This window comes from Dipodomys ordii, unplaced genomic scaffold (genome assembly GCF_000151885.1).
Source record: "Dipodomys ordii isolate 6190 unplaced genomic scaffold, Dord_2.0 Scaffold12, whole genome shotgun sequence".
NCBI classification, from domain to species: Eukaryota; Metazoa; Chordata; class Mammalia; order Rodentia; family Heteromyidae; genus Dipodomys; species Dipodomys ordii.
The window spans coordinates 3,140,613-3,163,648 of NW_012267228.1; the positions used below are offsets into that span (position 1 = coordinate 3,140,613).

Consider the following 23,036-nt stretch of genomic DNA (forward strand, 5'->3'; position numbering starts at 1 on the left):
CAAGTCTGGGATTCCCGGGACCTCCACACGACCATACACCCCCTCATGCCGCCCCTGCTGCCCCAAGGACCTCCTGCCCCAGCCCAGAGACCCACGCCTCAGCCACCCAAGCTCAGCCCCCACCACTCAGGGCCACCTGCCTTCCCCACCTCTCTCTCTGCTCTGAGCTGAGAAGACCCCAGGACAGAGACACTACTGTTCCCCTTACCCCCAGGAAGGCAGGACGGAGCACCACCAGAGGTGCCAGGCTGGCCACAGCCCAAGCGAAAGCATCTGCTGTTCCTTTTCCAAGTCTAGTTCTGTCCTCCAGCCTCAGAGACCCAGGTGCAGGCTCCCATTCTTCAGGGGGGAAAACTGAGGCCCAGGACCCATGGTTCACAGCAAGACATACCATCTTGTGACCTAGATCCTCACCAAGCCAACCCCCCTGGGCTGGGTCTGGCCATCTGATTCTGGCCTCATTGTTTGGTTTTGTATTTTTAAAGCATGAATCCAGAGATAGACAAAGCACCTCTCCCCCTTCCCCCCAGGAAATAGGGGACCCCCCCAAAAAAAAGAAAAGCAAGTGCCCTTGTCTGGCCAGGGCTTTCAGTCTATACTCGAGTGTTTACCTCCCAAATGCATGAAGGAAAGAAATGCTGGGTACAAAAACCGACCTCTGTTCACATTGTCCAGGCATCCAAGTGTCAGTGTGGCCGTCTGTCTGTCTGTGTGTCTGTGTGTGTGTGTGCCGTGTGGCTCCTGACCCTACCCACTGTGGCATGCTCCCCCCCCGCCCCGTGCTGTCTGGCTGCCTCTGCTCTGCCCTTCGGAAGCCCCGAGTTGCTTGGTTCGCTCTACCGCTTTGCTTCCATGTGCCCTCCTGTCTCCCTCCCCCGTGCCCTGCCTGTGTCACCTTCACCGTCACCTGCTCTGTGTGATTTGGTTGGGCTTTGGGGGTTTTCATTGTTTTGTTTTTAATTGTGTGTATGCTTGTTTTTTTTCTTTTAAAGAGTAAGTTGCTTTCAAATAGCCTCTCCCTCCCCAGCCCACCCCACTTGCTGCAAGGTTGAACATGGCTTAACATCAACAAGGCTCTCCTGAAGTCTCTCACTTAGGTCGGGTGCCCTCCAGAGTGGACTCTAACTCCCTTCTGCTACTGTGCACAGCACCTTCGTCATAGTACTAATAACTGAGTTCTGGCCCAAACCAAAGCCACTCAAAACCCAAACTCATGGACGCACCACCTGAGCCCACCTCCCCCCCCACACCTCCCCTCCCTTCCCTCCATCACACCATTGACTGCGGGCTGCAGCCTGCTTGTCCTGAGCCCTCCTCCTGCCCTCCTCCTGCCCTCTCCTCCTCCATGCCCCCAACCTGCCACCTGCAGTCCCGGCCAGGCCAGGCCCTGCCCCACCCCGAGTCACGTGTTTCCCTTTGCAGATCCGAGTGGTGAAGGCGTTCCGTAGCTCTCTCTACGAAGGGTTAGAAAAGCCTGAGTCTCGAACCTCCATCCATAACTTCATGGCTCATCCCGAATTCCGGATCGAAGACCCCCAGCCGCACATCCCCCTCATCGACGACACCGACCTGGAAGAAGATGGGGCCCTCAAGCAGAACTCGAGCCCGCCGTCCTCGCTCAACAAGAACAACAGCGCCATCGACAGCGGGATCAACCTGACCACCGACACGAGCAAATCAGCTACCTCTTCAAGTCCAGGGAGCCCTATCCACAGCCTGGAGACGTCGCTTTAGCTGAGCCCCCAGGCCCGTCCTCCAGGACCGCCTGCCGCCTGCCCCCGCCTCCGGGCAGTGCCCCAGGCACCACTCACCGCACAGCAAGGAGCGAGAGCAGGAAAGCTACCTGAGAGGGACTCAGCTTCCACCCACAGACCCTTTCTCTCTGGCTGCCATGCTGTTTGAACTCTTTTCAAACCCTGCAAGGGGCAGGGTCCCCTGGGGGGCGGGGGGGGACATCAGGAGCCAACAAGTGGGATTGTCCCAGAACAAGCCCTTCCTGACTCCCCCCCCACCCACAGACATGGGGCCAGCCGTGCACCTGCTCCGGCCACCACGGCTCCCCCCTCCCCCACGCATGAATGTACTGGACACTCCCCGTCCTCCCCCCCACGGTTGGTTCTGGGGGAGGGGTTGAGGAGGGAGGGGTGGTTTGTTTTCTTAGGTGAGAACAGCAAACAAGACTCTTTTCTGAGACTATTTATCCAATTCACTGATCTGTGAGTTTTTGAGAAAAAAAAATGCTTGCACAGCATGGGTCCAGTTGTATAGATTAATTTAATAACTTTTTTTTGTTTCGAAATTGCAGAGTTTAACTTGCCTCGTAGATTAGCACCAATGGAACCCAAGAAATCCATAGACACTCACGAGGTTATATCCATTTCTTTGTTTATCTATATCAACATATGCTCCTCCAAGACTGAATACGTCCATATAGATAGGTAGATATATATATATTATATAAATATATATACATGGATCTATAAAGTTTCTTTGCCGGCATGTTGCCTTGTTTCTGCTTAAATTGCTCTATTTTAACTTATTTATGTCCTAAAAAAAAACAAAACAAAAAAGAAGAATGTAATTTGTTTACAACCCTGTAGATAACATCTTTGGCTATTTGTACAGTTTAAGAGCAGCTCAGCCCCAACAGACATTTACCCTGGATTGCATTCTTGATTTTCTTACAATGGCCATGTTTTTTGCCTGCTATTTCCATTCAATGACGTCACTACCACAAGAAGCTCAGGCAGAAGCCAGATGTGGAGGAACGCGACCCCCCCCCCACACACCCCGCTCTGTAGACGAAGGAGAAGAGGAGAGAAGCTTTCCTGGACCCAGCACACGTGCGGATCCCCGCAAAGCACCAGGGGAAGACTTTTCTCTCAATGAAACTCACTTGAGTTTACCAAGAGCGTTAAAAAACAAAAACAAAAAAACAAGTTGTCTTTGGCACTGTCTATCCAGAGGTTGAGGTAGTGTTAAGATATAAATGCTATTGTGTTGATTTTTTTTTAGTTAGGAATTTAGTTTATTTCTTATAAAGAAAGAGGAGAGAGAGAGAGTGAGCGAGCGAGAGAGAGAGAGAGAGAGAGGGCCAGCAGAGCTGTTGGTCTGTGGGATGAGCATTGGCGTATGGCTTGCTGCTTTTTTATTTTTGAAGAATTGCCTTCTCTGCACTATTTAGATCCGAATGAACCTTATGATGTGTATATTGAGATGTATTCAGTGTGATTTTTTTAAAAAAGAAACCAAATTGTCTTCCTGTAGTCACAATATATACTGTAGCCTTTTAACAACAAGTCTTGCTTTCCCAGACAGAAAGCCATTCTGCACCCTTCCTTCCCCATCTCACAGGTGAGAAAAGGTGGCTATCCCCGCCCCACCCCCCAGACAATAACGGCACTAGTAATCTCACTTAATAAGAGCTTATTTAATTGTCTGTCAGCTTCTTAACTGCTAAGCACTTTGTGGGTCTCAGCTTTTTTCATAAAAGAACTTTTGTATTTAATACAAAGTTTGCTTTGAGACTTTTCAGCATACGATCTTTTTCCATAAACTTGTACAGTGCAAAAGACATTTTGAATACCATGATCGATAATGTCCCATGCTTCCAGGAAAACCAAACACTCCACCTCGCCTGCAAAATCCATTCTTCACACGGACCCTCCGCACAGCTGCCCCACCCCCCCCCCAGGCCAGAGGACTCTTCCGCTCACCAGATGAGAGCCACCCGGGAAAAGAGCCATAGTCAGTTGGGAGGGCCACGTCTGCACAGCTGTAGAAAACAAAACAAAACTTGATGGGTTTGGAGTTCAAAGTCAGCCCATCCCACCTGGCAAAATCTTCCTATAAGGAAGACCTTCTGGGTGAAGAGCACCACTGGAAGGCCGCGAAGGGCTCCGAAGGTCACGCGAAGGTCTCCGAATGTACCTAGTCCCAGAGGGACACCAGCCTTTGGATTTGCTGATTGGATTCTACTACAAACACCACCAAAGCCAGCCCCCACCCCCCGCCTGAGGAAGGAAAGGAACCTGGGCGCCCCTGGAACTGAACACGGTGGCTTGTTTCCGTTTTGTGTCTGGAGTTTCTTTTCTTGCACTTCTCTTCCCGCGATCACGTCTCCACGCACGGTGACCTCATTCCACGACAACACCCCCGGTTCCCTAGGATCTTGGAGCTGAGACGCAAGGAACACGGAAGCCAGCCCGGGGGGACAGGAGCCACAGAAGGTACCGAGGAGGCCCGCGCCCTTGCTAGCGGTCTCTTTTTGTCAAGGATGATGGTTGATCACACACGCGTGCACGCACGTGTGCGCACACACACAGACCCGCAGACGCCTCTCGTTCACACACCTGCACACATCCACCCACGTGTGCACCACGCACACAGGGAACGGTGTGTCGGTCTTCACTGTAGTACACAAAGCTTGCACTCTGCGTCCTGTTATCTAGCAGCATGGGGTACGTTTTGGCAGTTCACCCCATTAGGGGGTCAATAATTTATGACCATTCATCTGTTTTTATGAATTTTTTTATCTAGACAATAACTGTAAATAAAGAACTCACCGTCTCTGTTCATTTAATACTATGCAATGGTTAATGCTTCCAGCCGCTGGCCTCCCGCCCCACGCGGTGGTTCTGTCTGTGGTTTCAAAAGCAAAACAAAAAAAGAAAGAAAATCTAGGAAAGCTGCTCTCTGGGAGGTAAGCTCTTTTCTAGGGAGACCATGCCCCCTTCTTTTCTGCCCTGGGGTTCAACTCTAACATCTCCCCTTATCCCAAGGAAGAGGGCCAAGCCAGGGCCGCACTCCGGGACCCCAGTCAGCGGCCTGTCGAGGAGCAGGGAGCGGGAGCCGCCCCTCAGCAAGGGCTTTCCAGACTCAGAAGAGCTGCCACTGCTCCACCGCCCTGTCCCAGTCCCTTGCCGCCCCGCCCCAGCAGCATAGAGGGAGAAGGGGGCACCCCGCTACTGAGAAGGGACTGATGATGCTGACTGTCCCACAGCCGGCTGGGGCTCACAGCCTGTCTTCCCGGCCCCTCCTTGGCACCCTGCTCTCCTCCCCAGCCGTCGTCCCTCATGGAGGGACCAGCTTCCAGGCTTCCTCTTCTCCTCAGCGTGGCTCTGGTACCAGCTGTCATTACCCCCACGTTAGAATCTTTCACTGGATGGAGACGAGCCCCTGTCACTCTTCCTGTGCAGAAGTCAGTTATTCTGACGGGAAAGCTCAGATTCTACAAAGTCCTCTACGCTCGGCCCCACTCCCCACCCCAGATCTGAGCCCCAGCACTGTGCGTGCCCTGTCTCCCCCCACTGTCACTACTGCCTACTCGGGACCACCACGTGCAGAGCACCTGCCAGAAGGGACAGAACGGTCACCCCGAGTCGCTGGCCATCCCCGTACGGCGCGAGGCTGTCAGAAGCCAGCAAGCCCTCACTCCACCTTAGTCTGGGGACCAGAGTCACCTCCCAAGACTGTGCTAGGTCACCCCTCCCTCCATCTTGTCCCCATGGGCAAGAAGGGCTCCCCTGGAGCTGGAGCCCCGAGAGCCGTCCCACAATGCCCAGCATAGAAGCTACACTGCCGGCCTCTCCTTTCCCATCCGCCCTTTGTTTGTTTGTTTTGTTGGGGTCACCTCTACTTGTTCTTTGATTCTGAGCTTCAGCCCTTTAGAAGATGCAGACAATTCTTGTCTGGATGGTCTCAGCACCCTCATCCTGGCCCCCATTTTCTCCCTCCACCTCTACCTGCCACCCTAGTACATACTCTGTACATACCCAGCAGCGGGGGGTGCTCCAGGGCCTTCCACAGGATCAGACAACAGGAAGTTGGCAGGCATCAAGCCCCTCCACTTTGTTTTGGGGTCAGGGTCTCCCCGGGTCTTCAGCATCTTCATTCCCTCCTCCCAAAAAGGAGAGGTTCCAGGCTGCTCTGGACCGTCCTGCAGCCCCTCGGTGTGTTTTGTAACGTCTGTGGTGCTCTTCCTCCCCAGCCTGTCCCCTCTGGGGTCCCCACACTGGCTAACTCTTACTTGCACATCTTTTATCACAGAGGAGCGAGGAGGCAATGCAGCTTCCACGAAGCTGCCAGGGCTCTGGGGGTGGGGGAGAGCTCTGGGACTGGAAAGTGACTGTGCTCTTATTGTACACTCTTTATTTCTCTGTATCTCTGGCTTGTGCTATTTGTAATGAATGGGATTTGTCTGCCTTTCAACACTATAACTGAGCAATAATAATAAACGCACACGTGGAAACGCAGGCACGGTACCCATCCCAAGACCTTTTTCCGAGAACAGCGGGGAATCCACCCTTGGTGGATTGAACTCAGCGAAGTCGAGTGTGTGGTTGGGAAAGGCACCTTGCCTCTGGAGGGTGGCAAGTTTAACAGCCGTGAGCCACAAACCCACCAGGGCTGGCTGAACATCTCAAAAAGGAAGGCTTGGGGCACGGGGGCTCAGGAGAAGGTCAGAGGCAGGTGGCCGGGAGGTAGAGGCACATGTGGGAAAAAGCTAAGAAAGACATGAATTTGGGGTCTGGAATAAAGGAAAGGGAGGGATGGGGAACTAGGACACTGCGGCGAAATGAGGCAGAGGGGAGGCTGGAGTTTGACCTCTGCAAGCCCGCACAGAGCAGGCACTGTGGAAAAGCAGCATGCGAGAGCCAGGCACCGTTTTCAGCCTTGATCCCACACTTGGGAGTTCTGTGCACCCAATTCCAGGTCTTCTCACTGAATCTCAGCACCAGCTTTTAGAGACAGTACTGCAGGGCAGGCCGCCCCTACTCTGAACAATCAGCGGCCAAGGCACTGCCACAAGTACAAAACGTCACATCACCAACCTTTGCTGCCTACAGGTTTCTTTTTTTTCTAATCCTGCGGCTTGAACTCTGGGCCCAGGCGCTGTCCCTCAGCCTCTCTGTGCCCAAGACTATCACTCTATCACTTGAGCCACAGCTCCACTACGGCTTTTTTTGCTGGTGCATTGTTAGTGAGAGCCTCAAGGCCCTTCCTGCCCAGTCTGGCTTCAAACCACGATGCTCAGATCTCAGCCTCCGGGGCGTGAGGCACTGGTGCCCGGCTCTCCGTTCCCTGAACACCCTTGTTTGCACAGGAAATGCCTTTTATTCCAATTATTCCTCCCCTGTGTGCTCTGCTCATCTATCTAACATGCTCTCGGTCCTCGTTTTCCACTGAAGGAAAATGATGGAAGTGACTTGACCTTGTCACCCTTAAGGTCAGAGGTTCTCCCATGGGGCCCCGCGGCCTGCTCTGCTCTCCGCACCCCTCCTCCCGTCCCTAATCCTGAGCTGAGGTGGGAGCGAGGCCGGGGTGCGGCCTGAGGCCTGCCCTTGAGTGGGGAGTCCTAACGTCTCCACGGCGACCACCGCTCGCTGGGTTCCAGACCCCGGGCCCCGCGGAGCTGGCGGTGGCCCGGGCGCGGGGAGGCGAGGGCGGCCCGCTCGCCAGAGCTTCGGGTTCCAAAGCCCCAGGACCGGGGTCGCCATGGCAACAAAATCCCAACCCCGCGGGTCGGGCTGGGTCCGCGGCCGCTGGGGGCGGGGCCTCACAGGGGCGTGCCCTCCTCGGGGGCGTGGTCTGTAATGGGCGGGCCTGTGAAGAAAGGGCGCGGCCTCGGGGAAGCCCGGAACCTTTGTGTGGGTCCGGTGTGCTGCCGCCCGGAAGCTCCGGAGCAACGGCGCGACGGAGAGCCAGCCCGGCACCGGAAGTGAGCCGTCCGGAGGCGCCGCCGGGAGCTGCCACGTCTGAAACCGGGAGTCGGCGCCACCGCAGCGATGGTGAGTGTTGGTGGGACCCCGGCCGTGGTCTCTGTGCCGCGGTGAGGCCAGGCCCTGGCGGAGGCCAGGCGGCGCCCCCCACCGCCCCGTCCCTGCGGCCCTCCCGGGACGGCGGGCCTCGCCGCGGCCGCCTCCGTCCCGCTGCCTCCCGCCCTGACTTCCTGGTACAGCGGGGAAAGAGGCAGACGGAAAGGCGCTTCGTACGGCCCGCGCTGCTCACGCCCGGCTGCTGAGCGGCGCCGCCACCTGCTGCGTCCCTCCTTCCCCGAGCCCGACGTGAGTGGGCACCCCGGGACCTGTGGAGAGACGAGCAGAGGGGTGCCCGAGGACGGGCGCTGAGCGGTTTCTGATCTCCGTGGTGTTCCCAGCGCTCTTCCTCGTTGAGCGAATGAATGGGAAGTCGGGGCTGGGCGTTCAATCCCTCTCCTCGCCTGTGCCCTGCTCCTCTCGTGCTCGATATTCTGCATTGATTCATAATTTGTGAGATTCGGGAGGGGGGACTGTCTGTACTACTTATTAACAACGAACAGACAATCTCCAGGTGCGCAGTAGGACATATGCTAAGGAATTTAAATCAGGACTGAGTGTTGAGAAGTGAGGCTCACTCAGCTGACAGTGTCAGAAGTACACGCAGTTCTCTCCAGGTCCCTTCGGTGACCCATAAAACCACCTGTCAGGTGCCTGTGGTTCACACCTATAATCCTACTAATTCTGAGGATCATAGTTCAGAGCCATCCAAAACAGACAAATCAGAGAAACTCTTATTTCTTAGCTATCAAAAAGCCATGAGCGGGATGTGTCTCAAGTAGTACAGCAACAACCATGAACCAGAAAGCCAAGCAAAAATGTGAGTCTATGAGTTCGTGTACCAGTACTGCAAGGGGGCGGGGGAAGCAAATTCAAAGCTGGGAGCCAGTGACTCACACTTATAATTCTAGCCATGCAGGAGGCTGAGTTTAGGATCAAAGTTCAAAGCCAGAGGGAAGCAGGAATGTGATATGAAGCTCTTATCTTTAGTTAACTGGAAAGAAAAGGTATAAATGAATAAAATACAAAATCACTTCCCAGGTGGGCATTGGTGCCTCACACCTATAACCGTAGCTACTCAGGAGGATGAGCTGTAATGATCCAGGTTCATAGCCAGCCCAGGCAGGAAAGTTTGTGAAATTCTTATCTCTGATTAACTACCAAAAAAGCTGGAAGTGGGGTATAGCTCAAGTGGTAGAATGCTAACCTTGTGCAAAAAAAGCTCAAGGAAAAGTCCTAGGCCCTGAGTTCAAGCCCCAGGACTGGCACAATTTTTTTATTTATTTTTTGGTCAGTCATGGGGTTTGAACTCTGGACTTGGGTGCTGTCTCTGCTCTCTTCAGCTCAGAAAAACACTCTACCGCTTGAGCCACAGTGCCACTTCTGGTTTTCTAGTGTTTTTATTGGAGATAAGAGTCTCACGGACTTTGCTGCCCGGGCTGGCTTTGAACCACGATCCTCAAATCTCAGCCTCCTGAATAGCTAGGATTACAGGAGTGAATCATCGGTGCCCAGCTGGCACAATTTTTGTTGTTGTTATTGTTGTAGGGTTTGAATGCTGGGGATGGGTGCTGTCCCTGAGCTCTTCAGCTCAAGGCTAGTGCTCTACCACTTGAGCCACAGTGCCACTTCTGGTTTTCTGGTGGCTAATTGGAGATGAGTCTCAGCCTTCTGAGTCCTGGGATCACAGGTGTGTGCAAGCATTCCTGGTCCTGAAAAGTTGGACTTTGTAATGAGGATTTGTGCTAGGAAGGGTGAAGTGGAGGGGATGGGGAGAAATATCAGTTCCATATTGAAACCTTCTTTTTAGTTCTTTTTTCTAGCCCAGAATTTAAGAGAATAGTAGTTGAGTGAGGGGGGGAAAAAAAGCAGGTTTTGTTCATTTATTCACTCAGTGAATAGTCAAATGGTCAGTTTCTTCTGTGTGGAAGGAATGAGGAAGGGAACAAATACACACCCTCAGGTTGAAGAACAATTGTGGCTGTAATGAGATGACTGCATTCTAACTCCTGTCAGATAATTTGCCACCTTGTCTTTGGTTCTAGGTGTCGGTAATTAACACTGTGGACACGTCCCATGAGGACATGATTGTAAGTATCTTGTCAGCCGTCCTGGGCTGTGCGTGTGGGCATTTCGTGACGCCTTCCTGTCGGGCATTTATGAGGCAGGCACAGCCCTGCAGTGCTTGCCAGTCATGCTGTAGCCTCAGGCATGCGGACACCGTCCCTGCCATCCTCCTCCGTTGGCAGGACTCTGACAGTGTCTGCGGTGGAACCTTAGGGGTTGTGTGTAGTTTAGGGCCCTTGGTCTTTGAGCACCACACTGAGCCTCGTGCTCTGGAACTGTGGCCAGGAGGACGAAGAGCTTCCTGTCATTTTTTTGTTGTTTCTTGGCCAGTCCTGGGGCTTGAGGCCAGAGCTTGGATGCTGTCCCCAAGCCTCTTTATGCTCAAGGCTAGCGCTCTACCATTTGAGCCACAGCGCCACTTCTGGCTTTTTCTGAGTAGTTTATTGGAGATAAGAGTCTCACAAGGACTTCTCTTCCCTGACTGGCTTTGAACCACCAACCTCAGATGTCAGCGTCCTGAGTAGCTAGGATTACAGGTGTGAGCCGCCAGCACTTAGTTCTTCCTATCACTTTTTAGTCCCATTGGGAAGAAAGTCAGCAGATGTTAGAGGGCAGCCGCAGAGGAAGGCTGAGGCAGAGCTGTCTGGGACCAGTGCAGACAGCAGGCCAGAGCAGGCCTCTGAGCCTGCAGCCTAAGTTGGCAGGGCTTTGGGGAATGGTAGAGTCCCTATCCAGAAAGGCTGCCCCAGCAGCCCGTGAGCACAGCCGCGCCAGGTGGCTCTAGTGTTGCCTTCAGGGTTCCTGCCCTTACAGCTTGTCCCCAGCAGGTATTTTTGAGTATCCGAGAAGCTCACCCGTTAGAGTGATCCCTGAGTGGTCCTGCGGGGCGGAAGATAAGGTCTGAGTGTCCTTTTGAGAGCCAGCCTCAGTTTCTTCATGGGAAGACCGCGGACATGCTCGCTGCTTGCTGCTTAGGCTTTGAGAACAGTTGAGCCACACTGCAACTCCCCTAGAAGCAAATACAGTCACAAGCCCCATTAAGATAAACCCAACGGGTGGCTCATGCCTGTAATCCTAGCTACTCACGAGGCTGAGATCTGAGAATTACGGTCCAAAGCCAGCCCAGGTAGGAGAATGTGTGAGATTCTTCTCTCCAGTTAACCAACAAAAAGAAGTGAATCTGTGGCTCAAGTGGTAGAGTGCTGGGCCTTGAGTTCAAGTCCCAGAGCAACATACACACAGATGAGGAAACTCAAGGTCAAAGGTTCACAGCAGATAAGCTGAGGAGATGGGGCGTTTAGATCTCAGGTACTCTCGCCCTCCTGCCCCTCTCTGCTCTGCTCTGCTCTGCTCTGGGACAAGGACTTTGGAGTCTACTGCCGTGCCAGCCTTGCAAGAAAGCGGCAGCTGGAGGGTCAGAGGCGTCCTGGTAGGGAGGGGAGAACGGAATGTCAAGGCAGTAGCTTCCTTTGAAAGGTAACAGTGGCTCCTGGGGACTGAACTCCCCAAGGAGGGATGACCGGGGAGAGTGGCATTTGTTGAAACACCAGCCAGCAGGAGGGAGGGGTAGAGCTGGGGCAGCAGGCACCCCACATCAGAGAACGTGGTCCCTTAGTGACGCTCAGGGCTTTGCTCCCGTTGGTGGAGTCAAGTTCTAGCAGCACTGTGCTCAAAGGATCCAGGGCCTCTGTGGAGGAGCCCTGTGTCTAGCCCATAGGGCACCCCAGACGACCTGCCAGCTCTCAGCATCAGCCTTGGTTTGTGGCTGGGCTGTCCCAGGGCATCTCCCACGGCAGCCTGCAGCGCCTGTCCCAAAGGAAGAGGGTGTCTAGGTCAGCTTCCCCCCTCCCAACCTCCCCCCCTCCCCATGCCCCTCGGCGGGATTGGAAGGCACCTGTGCAGGGTCTGTAAAACCCGCAGGGCTAGACAGCACCCCCTGGGGACGCTGCTCGAGTGTGGAGTGCTTGCCTAGCAAGTGCTAGGCCCCGAGTCTAGCCCCAGTACAGCCACAAAAAGAAGAAATGGCCTTAACTAGGAAGACAGTGGCTGGCGGAGGCTGCCACACTCCCTTCTTGCCTGGTGGTGGTGTTTCATTGAGACTGATTTCCACACCCGGCCCAGCCCGCAGCCGCCTCCCACGCTGTCCTCTCTTTGCAGCACGATGCCCAGATGGACTACTATGGCACCCGCCTGGCCACCTGCTCCTCTGACAGGTCTGTCAAGATCTTTGATGTGCGCAACGGAGGGCAGATTCTCATCGCCGACCTCCGAGGGTAGGTGGCGGCGGGGCTCTGGGAGGTGAGGGAAGAATGGATGTCTCCGTGCCAGCCTCCCTGCACCTGCAGCAGCAGTGTGGCTCACGGCATGGGCAGAGCCAGGTGTGAGCACCAGCTCTGCCGCTCAGTCCACTAGAACACAGTGTGGCAGGGCAGGAAGCTGTGCTCGGCCGCAGCAGGGCTAGTCTGCCTCCCTCCTGGGGAGCAGGACTGTCAGGCTGGGCGCCACAGCCCGCTGTACTCACCAGAGGTGAGCGCTCCCTGAGTCCCGTCCTGCCTGTGCCTGGCAGGCGTTTGCAGATGGTCAGTTCTCCCTTGTCCCTACCAAGGCAGGACGCTGAGGGGTCCGGAGGCTCGGCTGCACGGCCACTTCTCCCCCTCCCCAATCTGCAGCTATTCTCTTAGCTGAGGCTTGTAACCCGGTTTGCACGGATATCCAAGGGCTTTCTGGACAGATTCAGCAGTGGGTGAGCCGCGGCGGGGAGACGCTCTGGCGTGTGTGTTCTCTGCGTGTAGCACTTCCTCAAGCCGCAGATTTGTAGTGCCTATCTCTTTGTCACACACACTAGTGATGGGAGTTCTCAGATTAGTTGTTCGGCTGTCTCAGAATATTGATACACGGAATGTTGAAACACATCAGGACTTTGAAATTGCACGAGGTAATAAGACCTGCCACCCAAGTTCATTGCTTCATGCTATTGCTTCTTTATACATTGTTTCTTAACATTTGGATACATTTCAAGATAGTGGGATTTTCGCAAGCCTCCTTCACAGAAGGATTCCCAAAAGGGTTTATGCGGTGAGCAGGCTGCACAGGTGCAAAGCTAGGTGTGATGGTGCGTGCGCATGGTCCCAGCACTCTGAAGACAGAGACGGGCGGGTTGTGAAATCTGAGCCAGCCTGGCTTACACAGGGAGACCCTGTCTCAAAACAAAGGAGGAATCCGGGTAGTTGCTCAGAATTAAAAAAAACAAAGGAAGTCACTCCTTTGGGACAGTGGGTCTGAAAGGCGCCTTATGTGTCAGTCGGTGTCTGTGCTCACAGCTGCTCAGAGCTGCCAGGTGAGGTTAGCTGCCTGCACGGTGAGGCTGAGCCTTGAGCTCAGAGGATGCGAGCTAGCCCAGGGATGACACGCACGCCAGCACGCATGACCACACCGCCATTGCTTTCACCCCAGTTAAGCTGCCGGTGATGGGAAGGCGCTCACCCCTCCCTGCCAGAGCTGCTTACAGAGTATGGACTGAGTACTGGCCCATGTGCATGAACAAGGCCAGGGAGAGGCGCAGGCCATACCTTATGAGAGGCAGTGGGGATGGCACTGGAAAACCAGGCTGCCTCCTGTGGAGGAGGGCCTCTGGGAAGCGGGTGTTCACTGAGCATGTGGGGCAGGCCTCCTGGTGCGCTCCGGTGCGGCGCCGGCAGGTACAGGCTGCGCCCGCTGCACCCGAGCAAGCAGCCTTCCTGCCTAGCAGGCACAGGGAGCCCAAAGGCCATGAGTGCAGGTTGCCTGACCAGCCAGTGCCGGCCAGTGCCAGCCAGCAAGAGCCGCGTGTCCTGTGGCTCTCCTTTTGAAATTCTTGGGCAGACATCGCAGCAGCCTGCCAAGGAGACCATTCATTTCTGCCCTACACAGTGCCTGGCAGGGTGGGCGCCCCGGCCCTCTGAGCCAACCCCCTCCCTTGCAGGCACGAGGGCCCAGTGTGGCAGGTGGCCTGGGCTCACCCCATGTACGGCAGCGTCCTGGCGTCCTGCTCCTACGACCGCAGGGTCATCGTCTGGAAAGAGGAGAATGGCACGTGGGAGAAGACTCACGAGCACGCCGGACACGACTCGTCAGGTACAGCGGGTGGGCGGGCGCGCCACAGGCCTCGGGCGGGAAGGGCCTCCGTCCTGGCCAGGCCCGAAGCCTCCACTGCTGCCCATGGATTCCTTCACCGCCGTCACAGCCTTCGGTCTCAGGCTGTCCTCCTCCCACTGGGGTTTTAGTAAGGGAGATGCGATCACATGATTAATAGGTTATTTCCATGTCCGTAACTGACAGAATGCCCACTGCCTGCTGCCTAGTCCTGGGGTTGTTTGGGGAAGTTTGTGAAGCCTTGAGCAGGAAGGAATGTCTGCTCACTGCGTCCCTCCGCTCCCTGCAGTGAACTCTGTGTGCTGGGCCCCCCATGACTATGGCCTGATCCTGGCCTGCGGAAGCTCGGACGGGGCCATCTCCCTGCTGACCTACGCCGGGGAAGGCCAGTGGGAAGTGAAGAAGATCAGCAATGCCCATACCGTAAGCCCGGCCGCCTCTCGTGGGGGCCGTGCGGGATGCGCGTCTGCTTGGCTCCCTAGAGGGGGCCCGGCTGGGTGGTGGGCTGCAGAGGGCTGGGCGCTGGCACGCCTCCTTGGTCTGAAGGAGGGCAGCAGGGGCCACCTCGGCCCTGGATGCCATGGGGACCCCCAGGACAGAGCAGGGTCACAGAAAGCATTGTTGAGCTTGAGTCCCCATCTTCCTAGGCATCTCCAAGGCACCAAGGTTCGAGGGAGCTCAGGCTTCCTCGTACTTCGTGTGCGTCCTGGAATTTTCCACAGCTCTGTCTCTGACAGCTGGCCCAGCTGCGGTGCCGTGTCAGCCCATTCTCTTTGCTGGCAGCACATTGTGAACATGTGTTACACTGACCCAGGATCTGATGGGCGGGGGGGATTATACAGAAGAGCATGCCCGCAGAAAGATAGGCCTCAGTGTGCAGAAGCTTCTGTCTGTCACAGAACACACATTTTTACGTAGGGTCACCAGTGTTTCCTCAGTGACAGCGGCTGCTGAGCAGTAGGGCCTGTTGCTTTGTAACATGTGGACGCATCTGCCAGGACCTGCACTGGCCTGGAATCGCCCCCAGAAAAATGCATTCTTCTCATTAGCACACAGACATCTTTATTTATTTGTCTTTTCTTTTTTGATACTGGGGATTGAACCCAGGACATTGCACTTTCTAGACAAGCGCTTTGCCACTGGGCTACATCCCAGCCCTATTTTTTAAAGTCCAGTAGTTTTACAGGAGTAGCATGCTGTCTCTCTCTCTCTGTCTCTCTCTCTCACACACACACATACTTTTTTTTTTCAATGGCACTAGGGATTGAATTCTGAACCTCACATTATTTCGCTTCTGATTGTTCTGAGTGTTTTGGCTGTTTTTCGTTCATGTCATCTGATTCATCTCTGGCTTACTGTATTTGCTGTATTCTGTGTGTTCCGTGTAGGACGGCCTTGAATGACCTCTGGAGCGGCCTGGTGGTCGTGCGTTCCTTAGAGAGTGCGCATGCCTCCTCCTGGCATCTGCTCTTGCTGGACACATGATCTTGGTGGGCAGTTGCTTGCTTTCAGGACTTGAACACATCATTCTGTGCCTTCCTGGCCTTTAGGTTTCTGAGGGGAAATCCATTGTTAGTCTAATGAATCACCTTTGAACCCACTTTAATGCACGCTGTAGAGAAGGCAGTGCAATCTCCTTGAGGGGACTTAGGTGGTCATCACACCGGCCACCTGACAGGACCCGGTCATGCGCATGGCAGCCTTGGTCTGCGCGGGACGGCAGTGGCACCGCACCTCCCTCTCCGCAGATCGGCTGCAATGCCGTCAGCTGGGCCCCTGCTGTCGTCCCTGGGAGCCTCATAGACCAGCCATCAGGCCAGAAGCCCAGTTACATCAAGAGGTTTGCCTCGGGCGGCTGTGACAACCTCATCAAGCTGTGGAGGTGAGCGGCCGGGCGGGCTTCCGGGGACATCGCACCCCGCCACAGTCCACAAGAAGGGGGCGCTGTCCTCCCCCGCTGCTGCGAGCACGGCGGCAGCCCGTCACCTTTCCTCGGGCACCTCTACCACCGGCCATTTGCTATTGGTGCTGCGGAGACAGCGTTTCCTAGGGGAAATGAACAGCAGAGTCTGGGTGCACGGCCGTATTCCACTGTCCCTCTGTCCTTCCCCTGTAGGGAAGAGGAGGACGGCCAGTGGAAGGAGGAGCAGAAGCTGGAGGCCCACAGTGACTGGGTTCGAGACGTGGCCTGGGCTCCCTCCATCGGCCTGCCCACCAGCACCATCGCCAGCTGCTCCCAGGTCAGCCCCGGCCCCAGGGAGCCCCGGCCACCCTGCCGTGGGCCGGGGGGAGGCGCACTGCAGGCGGAGGGCGGGCAGTGGCCCTGGGGACCCTCGGGTGGGGGGTGGGGGTGAGGAGCATGGGGACCAGGCTGTGGTGAGGCCGGGCACAGGTGGTTTGACACCAGGGAGGGAAAATTATGCCAAGAGGGCCAGGCTCAGCCCAGATTTCCTCCCGTGGGGGTGCTGCGTGTTGTAGGCGCGGAGCAGCGCCTCCTCCAGACACGGCGCAAATGGAAGGCAAGGCCGAGCTTGGGGATGAGTCACACAGCACCAGCCAGGCCTCTGGTAGTTGGACTGAGCTCTAACATTCAAAGGAAGCCAGGTGCCAGTGGCTTACACCCGTCATCCTAGCTGCTCAGGAGGCTGAACTCCCAGGACCAAGGATTGAAGCCGGTCCAGGCAGGAATGGCTGTGGCGCCCTTTTTATTTTTTTTGCTAGTCCTGGGGCTTGAACTCCGGGCCTGGGCACTGTCCCTGAGCTCCTTCTGCTCAAGGCCAGCACTCTACCACTTCACCACAACACCACTTCAGGCCTTTTCTGTGTATGTAGTGCTGAGGAATGGAACCCAGGGCTTCATGCATGTGAGGCAAACACTCCACACTGAGCCACCTTCCCAGCCCCGTGTGACACTCATCTCCAATCAGTCCCCAGAAAGCCAGAAGTGGAGCTGTGATTCGAGTGGTAGAGTGCCAGCCTTAAGCGAGAAAGCTCAGCTCAAGCCCCAGTGCAGGCACAAACGCTCAAAAGGGGTTTTCCTTTTTCCGCTTGTCCATCCTAAGCCAGGCTTGGTCCGGAGGCAGCGGAGGGGAGGGCGGGGGGGGGGGCTCGGGGAAGGCAGAGCAAGGGAGAGCTGGCAGCGCCATCCGCGCTCAGAGCCAGGGAGCCAAGGACCTGGGAGACCCTGGCCTGCCGTGAGGCAGGCAGAGTGTTGTGTGCGTCACCCACCGCCAGAGGCCTCTGCCCCCAGGACGGCCGGGTGTTCATCTGGACCTGCGACGACGCCTCGGGCAACATGTGGTCGCCCAAGCTGCTGCACAAGTTCAGCGACGTGGTGTGGCACGTGAGCTGGTCCATCACTGCCAACATCCTGGCTGTCTCGGGCGGCGACAACAAGGTACAGTGCCCTGGGGCGGGGTGGTCAGACCTGCCGCAGGCATGTCTCCCCGGGGGGAGGGCTGGGCTGAGCATGTCTCCATTGCGTCATTGTCGCAGCCCGTGGACACTGTGTCCCTGAGCACTGGAAGGCAGCTCAGGCTACGTGAGGCCCCGCTCTGCTCTGCATTCGTCCCGCTCACCACTCAGCACCTTCAGGGTGCTGTTCGAAGCCCACACAGGCAGGAGGGCAGTGAGGGGAAAGTGTGGGACTCATGGCTGCTGCCGAGAGCAGCAAGCACGCGCCAGGGCCTTTCTGAGCATTGTCACCACGTGTAACGGATCTGCACGTGCCAGCCGCCAGACACGCTCCATCCCATTAAGCATCTGCCTGCGCATCTGAGCTCACAAACGCCTCTCCTTTGTGACTGAGGGACTGCGCTTAGCATGGTGCTGTAATTCCTTCCTTTCTTCCCTCCCTCCTTCATGCCTTCCTTCCCTCCTTGCTTCCTCTTGCTTGCTTCCTTCCTTTCCTGCTTCCTTGCTTGCTCTCCTTCCTCTTCCTCCCGGGCTAATACGAGGGTTCTCGTGGGCTGCACTCCCTTGTTGTCATGGAGATGTCGGGCAGTGGATTAGTGGGACAGACCTCCGGCTTTGCAGACTGATTTGGGGAGCATGGCACTGGGGTACTAGGGCCAGGGGCCACCACCCACTCCCCCTGACCCCCTCTTTTCAGGGGCTTTCCACTTTCTTAGTTACAGACTCTCCAGAGACAAAGCTTTCCCTTCTTACCACTTCTGCAGTAACTTTTGGTGTGGAAGGAATGGGCCCTGGAGCCTGAGTGGGCATGATAATGGTCGCACACCCCGCACACGACCCCCACATGTATCATGGCAGCTCTTGAGTCTGGCTGACACCGTTCCCATGCCCGCATCTCCATGCCCCGTCCCTTCGTGACCACTGAGGCCAACCCCAGTGCTGCTCTGCCGCGGGCCTCTGCCTAGTAGTCCCAGGTGGGCGGAGGCCGGACGGCGGGGACCAGGGGCAGGTGAGGACCCAGACCTTGTGCACCTTGCAGGTGACGTTGTGGAAAGAGTCAGTGGACGGACAGTGGGTGTGCATCAGTGATGTCAACAAGGGCCAGGGGTCCGTGTCCGCTTCGGTCACAGAGGGCCAGCAGAATGAGCAGTGACCCGGGCTGGCGCTGCCACCCGCAGCTCCAGGACCTCCGCCACCCAGGAGAAGAGCCACTGACTCCACCCAGACTCCCTGCCCAGGAGTAATCACATGCCGCCACAGACGGCGTCTGCCTCCACCCGATTCCACGGGTGAGCGCATTTGTCTTAGGAAGAGGAAACTACAAATGACTTAATCTATTATTTTAAAGTATTTTTTGGCCATTTTTATGTGTCTTTGGGTTTAAGCATTATTGGGGGGCAGCTGTTTCCAAAATAAATAAAACCATATTGCTTATAATCCTTCCTGCATTGTCCAAATACGCCATAAAGAAGCCTGGGCAGCCGGACGCCGGCGGCTCACGCCTGTCATCCTAACTACCCAGAAGGCTGAGATCTGAGGATCCAGATTCAGAGCCAGCCTGGGCAGCAGAAGCAATGGGACTCTTATCTCCAGTTAACCACCTAAAATCCAGCAGTGGCGCTATGCCTCAAAGTAGTAGAGTGCTAGCATTGAGCAAAAATGCTGCCAGTGCCCAGGCCCAGAGTGCACAACAACAACAGAAGCCTGGTTGGACTGGACTGAGTTCTTCCAGCTCCACCCTGAACAGCAGGACTGCGCTTGCACCCCTATGCACTGGGGACACCCCAGAGAACAGGTGTGGGTGAGCTACGGGTGCCACAGTTGGGAGTTCACCTGCTCCTTGGTGTTAGGCCTGCCAGGAAAGAGCATCCTGGGTCCAAGATGGCGAGCCTCGCTTCACCCACCCCTTCCTGCTCCACCTCATTCACGCCATGCAGCAGGGGTCCCCAGCTCCCTGAGGAGGCCTGCCTAGGAAGTCAGGAAAGCTGGTGCTGCGGTCCTGACCCGCTCGCTCCCTGGCCCCCAAGGTCTGTGCCCACCACAGACCCCCGGCCCTCCCAGCAGTGACGCAGGGCAATGCGAACGCCAAACGTGGACACCCAGGAGCTTGCTGAAGCGCGCACTCGTGTGCTCACTCTGCCGTCCATTATTGTTCAGCAGCAGAACCTGGTTTCTGAAATGAGCACAATATGTAAGATAGGAGACAGAGGCAGGACGACTGAAAGTTCTAGGCCAGCACTGGTTATATAGCAAGGCCCTGTTTCAGAAGAACCAAAAAAACCTGTAACTAAGATCTGAGGAACATGGTTCAAAGCCAACCCCAGCAGAAAAGTCTGTGGGACTCTTACCACCAATACGCTACTCAGAAAAAGCCAGAAGCAGTGCTGTGTCTCAAGTGGTAGAGTATAGCCTTGAACACAAAGAGATTCAGGGACAGTGCATAGGCCCTGACTTCAAGCCCCAAGACCAGCACCAAAAAAAGTTGGAAAGAAAGGCATTGATCAAGATGTACTGTGCTCACAAATTGACATGTTGAATTAAAATTCTTTTGTGCAACTGAAGAGTAATTTTTTTTAAGACCCAGAAATGACTAGTAGATAAGAACCTTCAAACCAGCTCTTCCACACAAAGAAGTTTACAGACAGTGAGGGAGGACGCAGGTAATATCAGACACCACAGGAAGGAAGGTCAGGCAATTTGAAGAATGCTAGAAACCGCAGGGAGAAAATGGGTCAGGCAACTGTAAGCTGTGGGACAGTCTCAAGTAAACTAAATTCTGAGGGGATGAGGAGGAGGAAAAGACAGAAAAAATACTTCAAACAATAGTCAAACTTCTTTCCATATGTGATTAAAACTATAACTTACAGATCAAAGATAATCAGAGCCCCAGGAGTACACAGAAATCTCAAAATCAGGGGCTGGGAAGGGAGCTCAGTGATAGAGCGCTTGCCTTGCATGCCTGAGGCCCTGGGTTTGATTCTTCAGCACCACATAAGCAAAAAAGAAAAAAGCCGGAATTGGCACTGTGGCTCAAGTGGTAGAGCGCTAGCCTTGAGCTGAAGAGCTGAGGGACAGCGCCCAGGCCCAGAGTTCAGGCCCCACGACCAGACCCAAAAAAAAAAAAATCATATTACTAGAATAAGTCAACAAAAAGGCAGACATTACAGAAAAGAGGGCAACCACTTTTCTTGGTAGAATGCCTGCCTAATAAACAAGTACAAGGCTCTGAACTCAAGCCCCAGTAACACACACACACACACACAAATTATGGGTGGGGGGGAAGTCTGAAAGAACTGTCAGTATAAGCCATGCACCGGTGGCTCATGCCTGTAATCCTAGCTACTCAGGAGGCTGAGATCTGAGGAAGGATTGCAGATCAGAGCTAGACCAAGGATGCAAGTCCATGAGACTTTTATCTCCAATTAACTACCAGAAAACCAAAGTGGTAGAGGCTAACTGTGAGCAAGAGAGCTCAGGGCTAGTGCCCAGACCCCAAGTTCAAGCCCCATGACCAACACCAAACAAACAAAAAACAAAAAGCCAACAACAGTACAGTTTCAGAGGCTTGGCAGGCTGTTAAGGCAGGACATCATGTTGGGAGCAGGGATAAAGGAAGCCTGCTCACCTGGTGGCACTGTGGCTGAGAATGTAGCTTAGTGGTAGAGTGTATTAATATCAGATTTTTTTAAACTAGAATTGTCATCAAAAGGGCATATAAAAGCATTGATTCATCAGGAAGATATAACCCTAAAACAGCTTTTAATAGATAAAACAGAAATAGAACTAAAGCCCCAGGAAGCTCTGGAGAAAGAACAGCGGTGGATCCCATCCTCTGGAATTGCCAGACTGGCCTCGGGCATTACCCAGATCCAAAAGGGCTCCCCCAGCTCAGTCCTGTGCTTCCTTCCCCCACCACCCCAAACTCCTAGCTGGGGTTTGTGTACATTACTCAACCAGCCTGCCAAGCACTCTATGGGCACCTCTGTTCTGCCACCATGGCAGGCTGCTGGGTGGACTGTGGTATGTGTGTAGTAAGGGGGTCCCCTCCTGGCAACCTTGCTGCTCCCATCCTGACAACCTCGCTGTTGCCAAGATAATGCAGCGTGGTGGCGATGGCCTGTGTTTGCTTGCCCGTGGCTCTATCTAAGATCAACATGGCAAGTCCAGCCTCAGGGGGATGTGGGGTGTCAGGAAGAGGTGCTCGTGACTGAGCAGGTAGCTGGTTGTCATGGCTAGAGAATTCCTGTTTGTGGAGCATCAGGGATGGGGGTAGAGCAAGCCCCCAGGTCTTCTCTGTGGGTTCTGGGTTTCTTCACCAACTCTACCTCCAGCCCCTCCACCTCAGGGCCTAAAGTGGTCAAAGTTCAAGTGGGGGGGGGTTGCGGATGTGTGTGCACGTGTGTGTGTGCATACATGCTAGTTCTAGAGCTTGAACCCAGGCCTGCGCAGTCCCTGAGATGTTTTTGCTTAAGGCTAACTACCACTTGAGCCAGAGCTTCACTTCTGGCTTTTTTTTGGGCGGGGGTAGTTCACTGAAGATAAGAATCTCAGAGACTTTCCTGCCTTTGCTGGCTTTAAACCACAATCCTCCGATCTCAGACTCCTGAGTAGCATGTGAGCCACCGGCACCTGGTTAGAGACATCTTGCATAGACAGCCCAGAAATTAACTGAAGTGCAGCCCCTGGCTGAAGCCCCTTCACCCCGCCTCCTTGGTGGCCCTGGTGCTCCTGGGAGAGGAACGCAGGAGCTGGTTCCAGTGGGCAAGGTGGCATGCAGAAGGCTGGCCAGCCCAGTCCGTGGACACCAGTGGTGCGTCAGAACAGGCAAGGCCCTGGGGCTGTCCTGGTGAGGGACCAGGAGAAGGAGAGAGCCAGGGCCAGTGCACAGCAAGGCCAGGCTGCATCTGGGAGCCACCCTGCCCTCCCCTCCCCCAGGACCAGCCCCCCTTCCACGGCTAATGCACAGCTGGAGCGAGTCCCCATCCCAGGCCGACCCAGCCATGCTTCAAGGTGCCTGACCTCTACTGTGGATTTTTAGTTCCCAAGGAATGCGACTCCGCTGTGGAAAGCAGGCCACCCCCAAGACGGGATTTCTAGATGAAAACAAACAGCAGCCTTTCTATATAAGGAGCAGCCAGGCCCTGGGCCCCACATCTGCCAGGAATCCCAGGTAGGCAGGCAGTGTGCGTGTGTGTGTGCATGCGTGAGTGTACGTGTACGTCTATAGGTTTAGCTTACTGTGTGGCTGCTGGCCCTGCACCTCAGCAGGCCCATCTGAGCAGAGGGTCATGGGGCCTCAGGCCTGGCTGCACCAGTCAAAGCCTGCTTCAGGAGCGCTGACCCTGCTGCTTCAGCTTCCTAATCTCATTAAAAAGTGTGGCGGAGCCCCCAGGGCATGGGACAAGGGACTCAGGTCAGAGGGCAGAGGGAAGAGGCTGGGTGAGCTGGAGACCTGGGTGGGGAAGCCTCCAGCACAGTCTAGAAGAGAGCACCCAGCCTGGACCCTCTCCAGCCTCCGTTCTTCCCCCTGGGGCTGGGCTCTCAGGCCACTGCCCGGAGATCCTCTCTCTGAAGGGCCATCTGTTCCGGTTGCCAGCCAGGGCCGAC

The 23,036-nt window shown here is 55.3% G+C and overlaps 2 protein-coding genes across 5 annotated transcripts in view; both read left to right on the plus strand.

The window, feature by feature from the left end:
- Window positions 1-2,484, plus strand: part of Atp2b2 (ATPase, Ca++ transporting, plasma membrane 2) — a 59,036-nt gene extending 56,552 nt beyond the window's left edge. The window contains exon 19 of one of the 4 annotated variants that reach the window (XM_013010391.1): window positions 1,423-1,941. In XM_013010391.1, the coding sequence (XP_012865845.1) occupies window positions 1,423-1,734 (312 nt within the window). In that variant the 3' untranslated portion in view covers window positions 1,735-1,941. Of the gene's footprint in view, window positions 1-1,422 lie in introns of all 4 variants that reach the window. The other 3 variants (XM_013010390.1, XM_013010388.1, XM_013010389.1) reach the window with 3 other exon arrangements.
- A 5,213-nt stretch (window positions 2,485-7,697) lies between these two features.
- Sec13 (SEC13 homolog (S. cerevisiae)) lies at window positions 7,698-18,866 on the plus strand. Its single transcript, XM_013010557.1, has 9 exons — window positions 7,698-7,790; window positions 9,863-9,907; window positions 12,042-12,157; window positions 13,846-13,997; window positions 14,305-14,438; window positions 15,764-15,897; window positions 16,132-16,255; window positions 17,266-17,412; window positions 18,469-18,866. The coding sequence occupies exons 1-9, from the start codon at window positions 7,788-7,790 to the stop codon at window positions 18,580-18,582; spliced, it is 969 nt and encodes a 322-aa protein (XP_012866011.1). The 5' UTR covers window positions 7,698-7,787; the 3' UTR covers window positions 18,583-18,866.
- The last annotated feature ends 4,170 nt before the right edge of the window (window positions 18,867-23,036 follow it).

What these genes read in the sequence shown, in the direction of transcription:
- Sec13 (XM_013010557.1), top strand. An exon ending in CGTCCCATGAGGACATGATT is followed by an intron (nt 9,908 to 12,041) that starts GTAAGTATCTTG and finishes CTCTCTTTGCAG; the next exon opens with CACGATGCCCAGATGGACTA. An exon ending in CCATCGCCAGCTGCTCCCAG is followed by an intron (nt 16,256 to 17,265) that starts GTCAGCCCCGGC and finishes CTCTGCCCCCAG; the next exon opens with GACGGCCGGGTGTTCATCTG.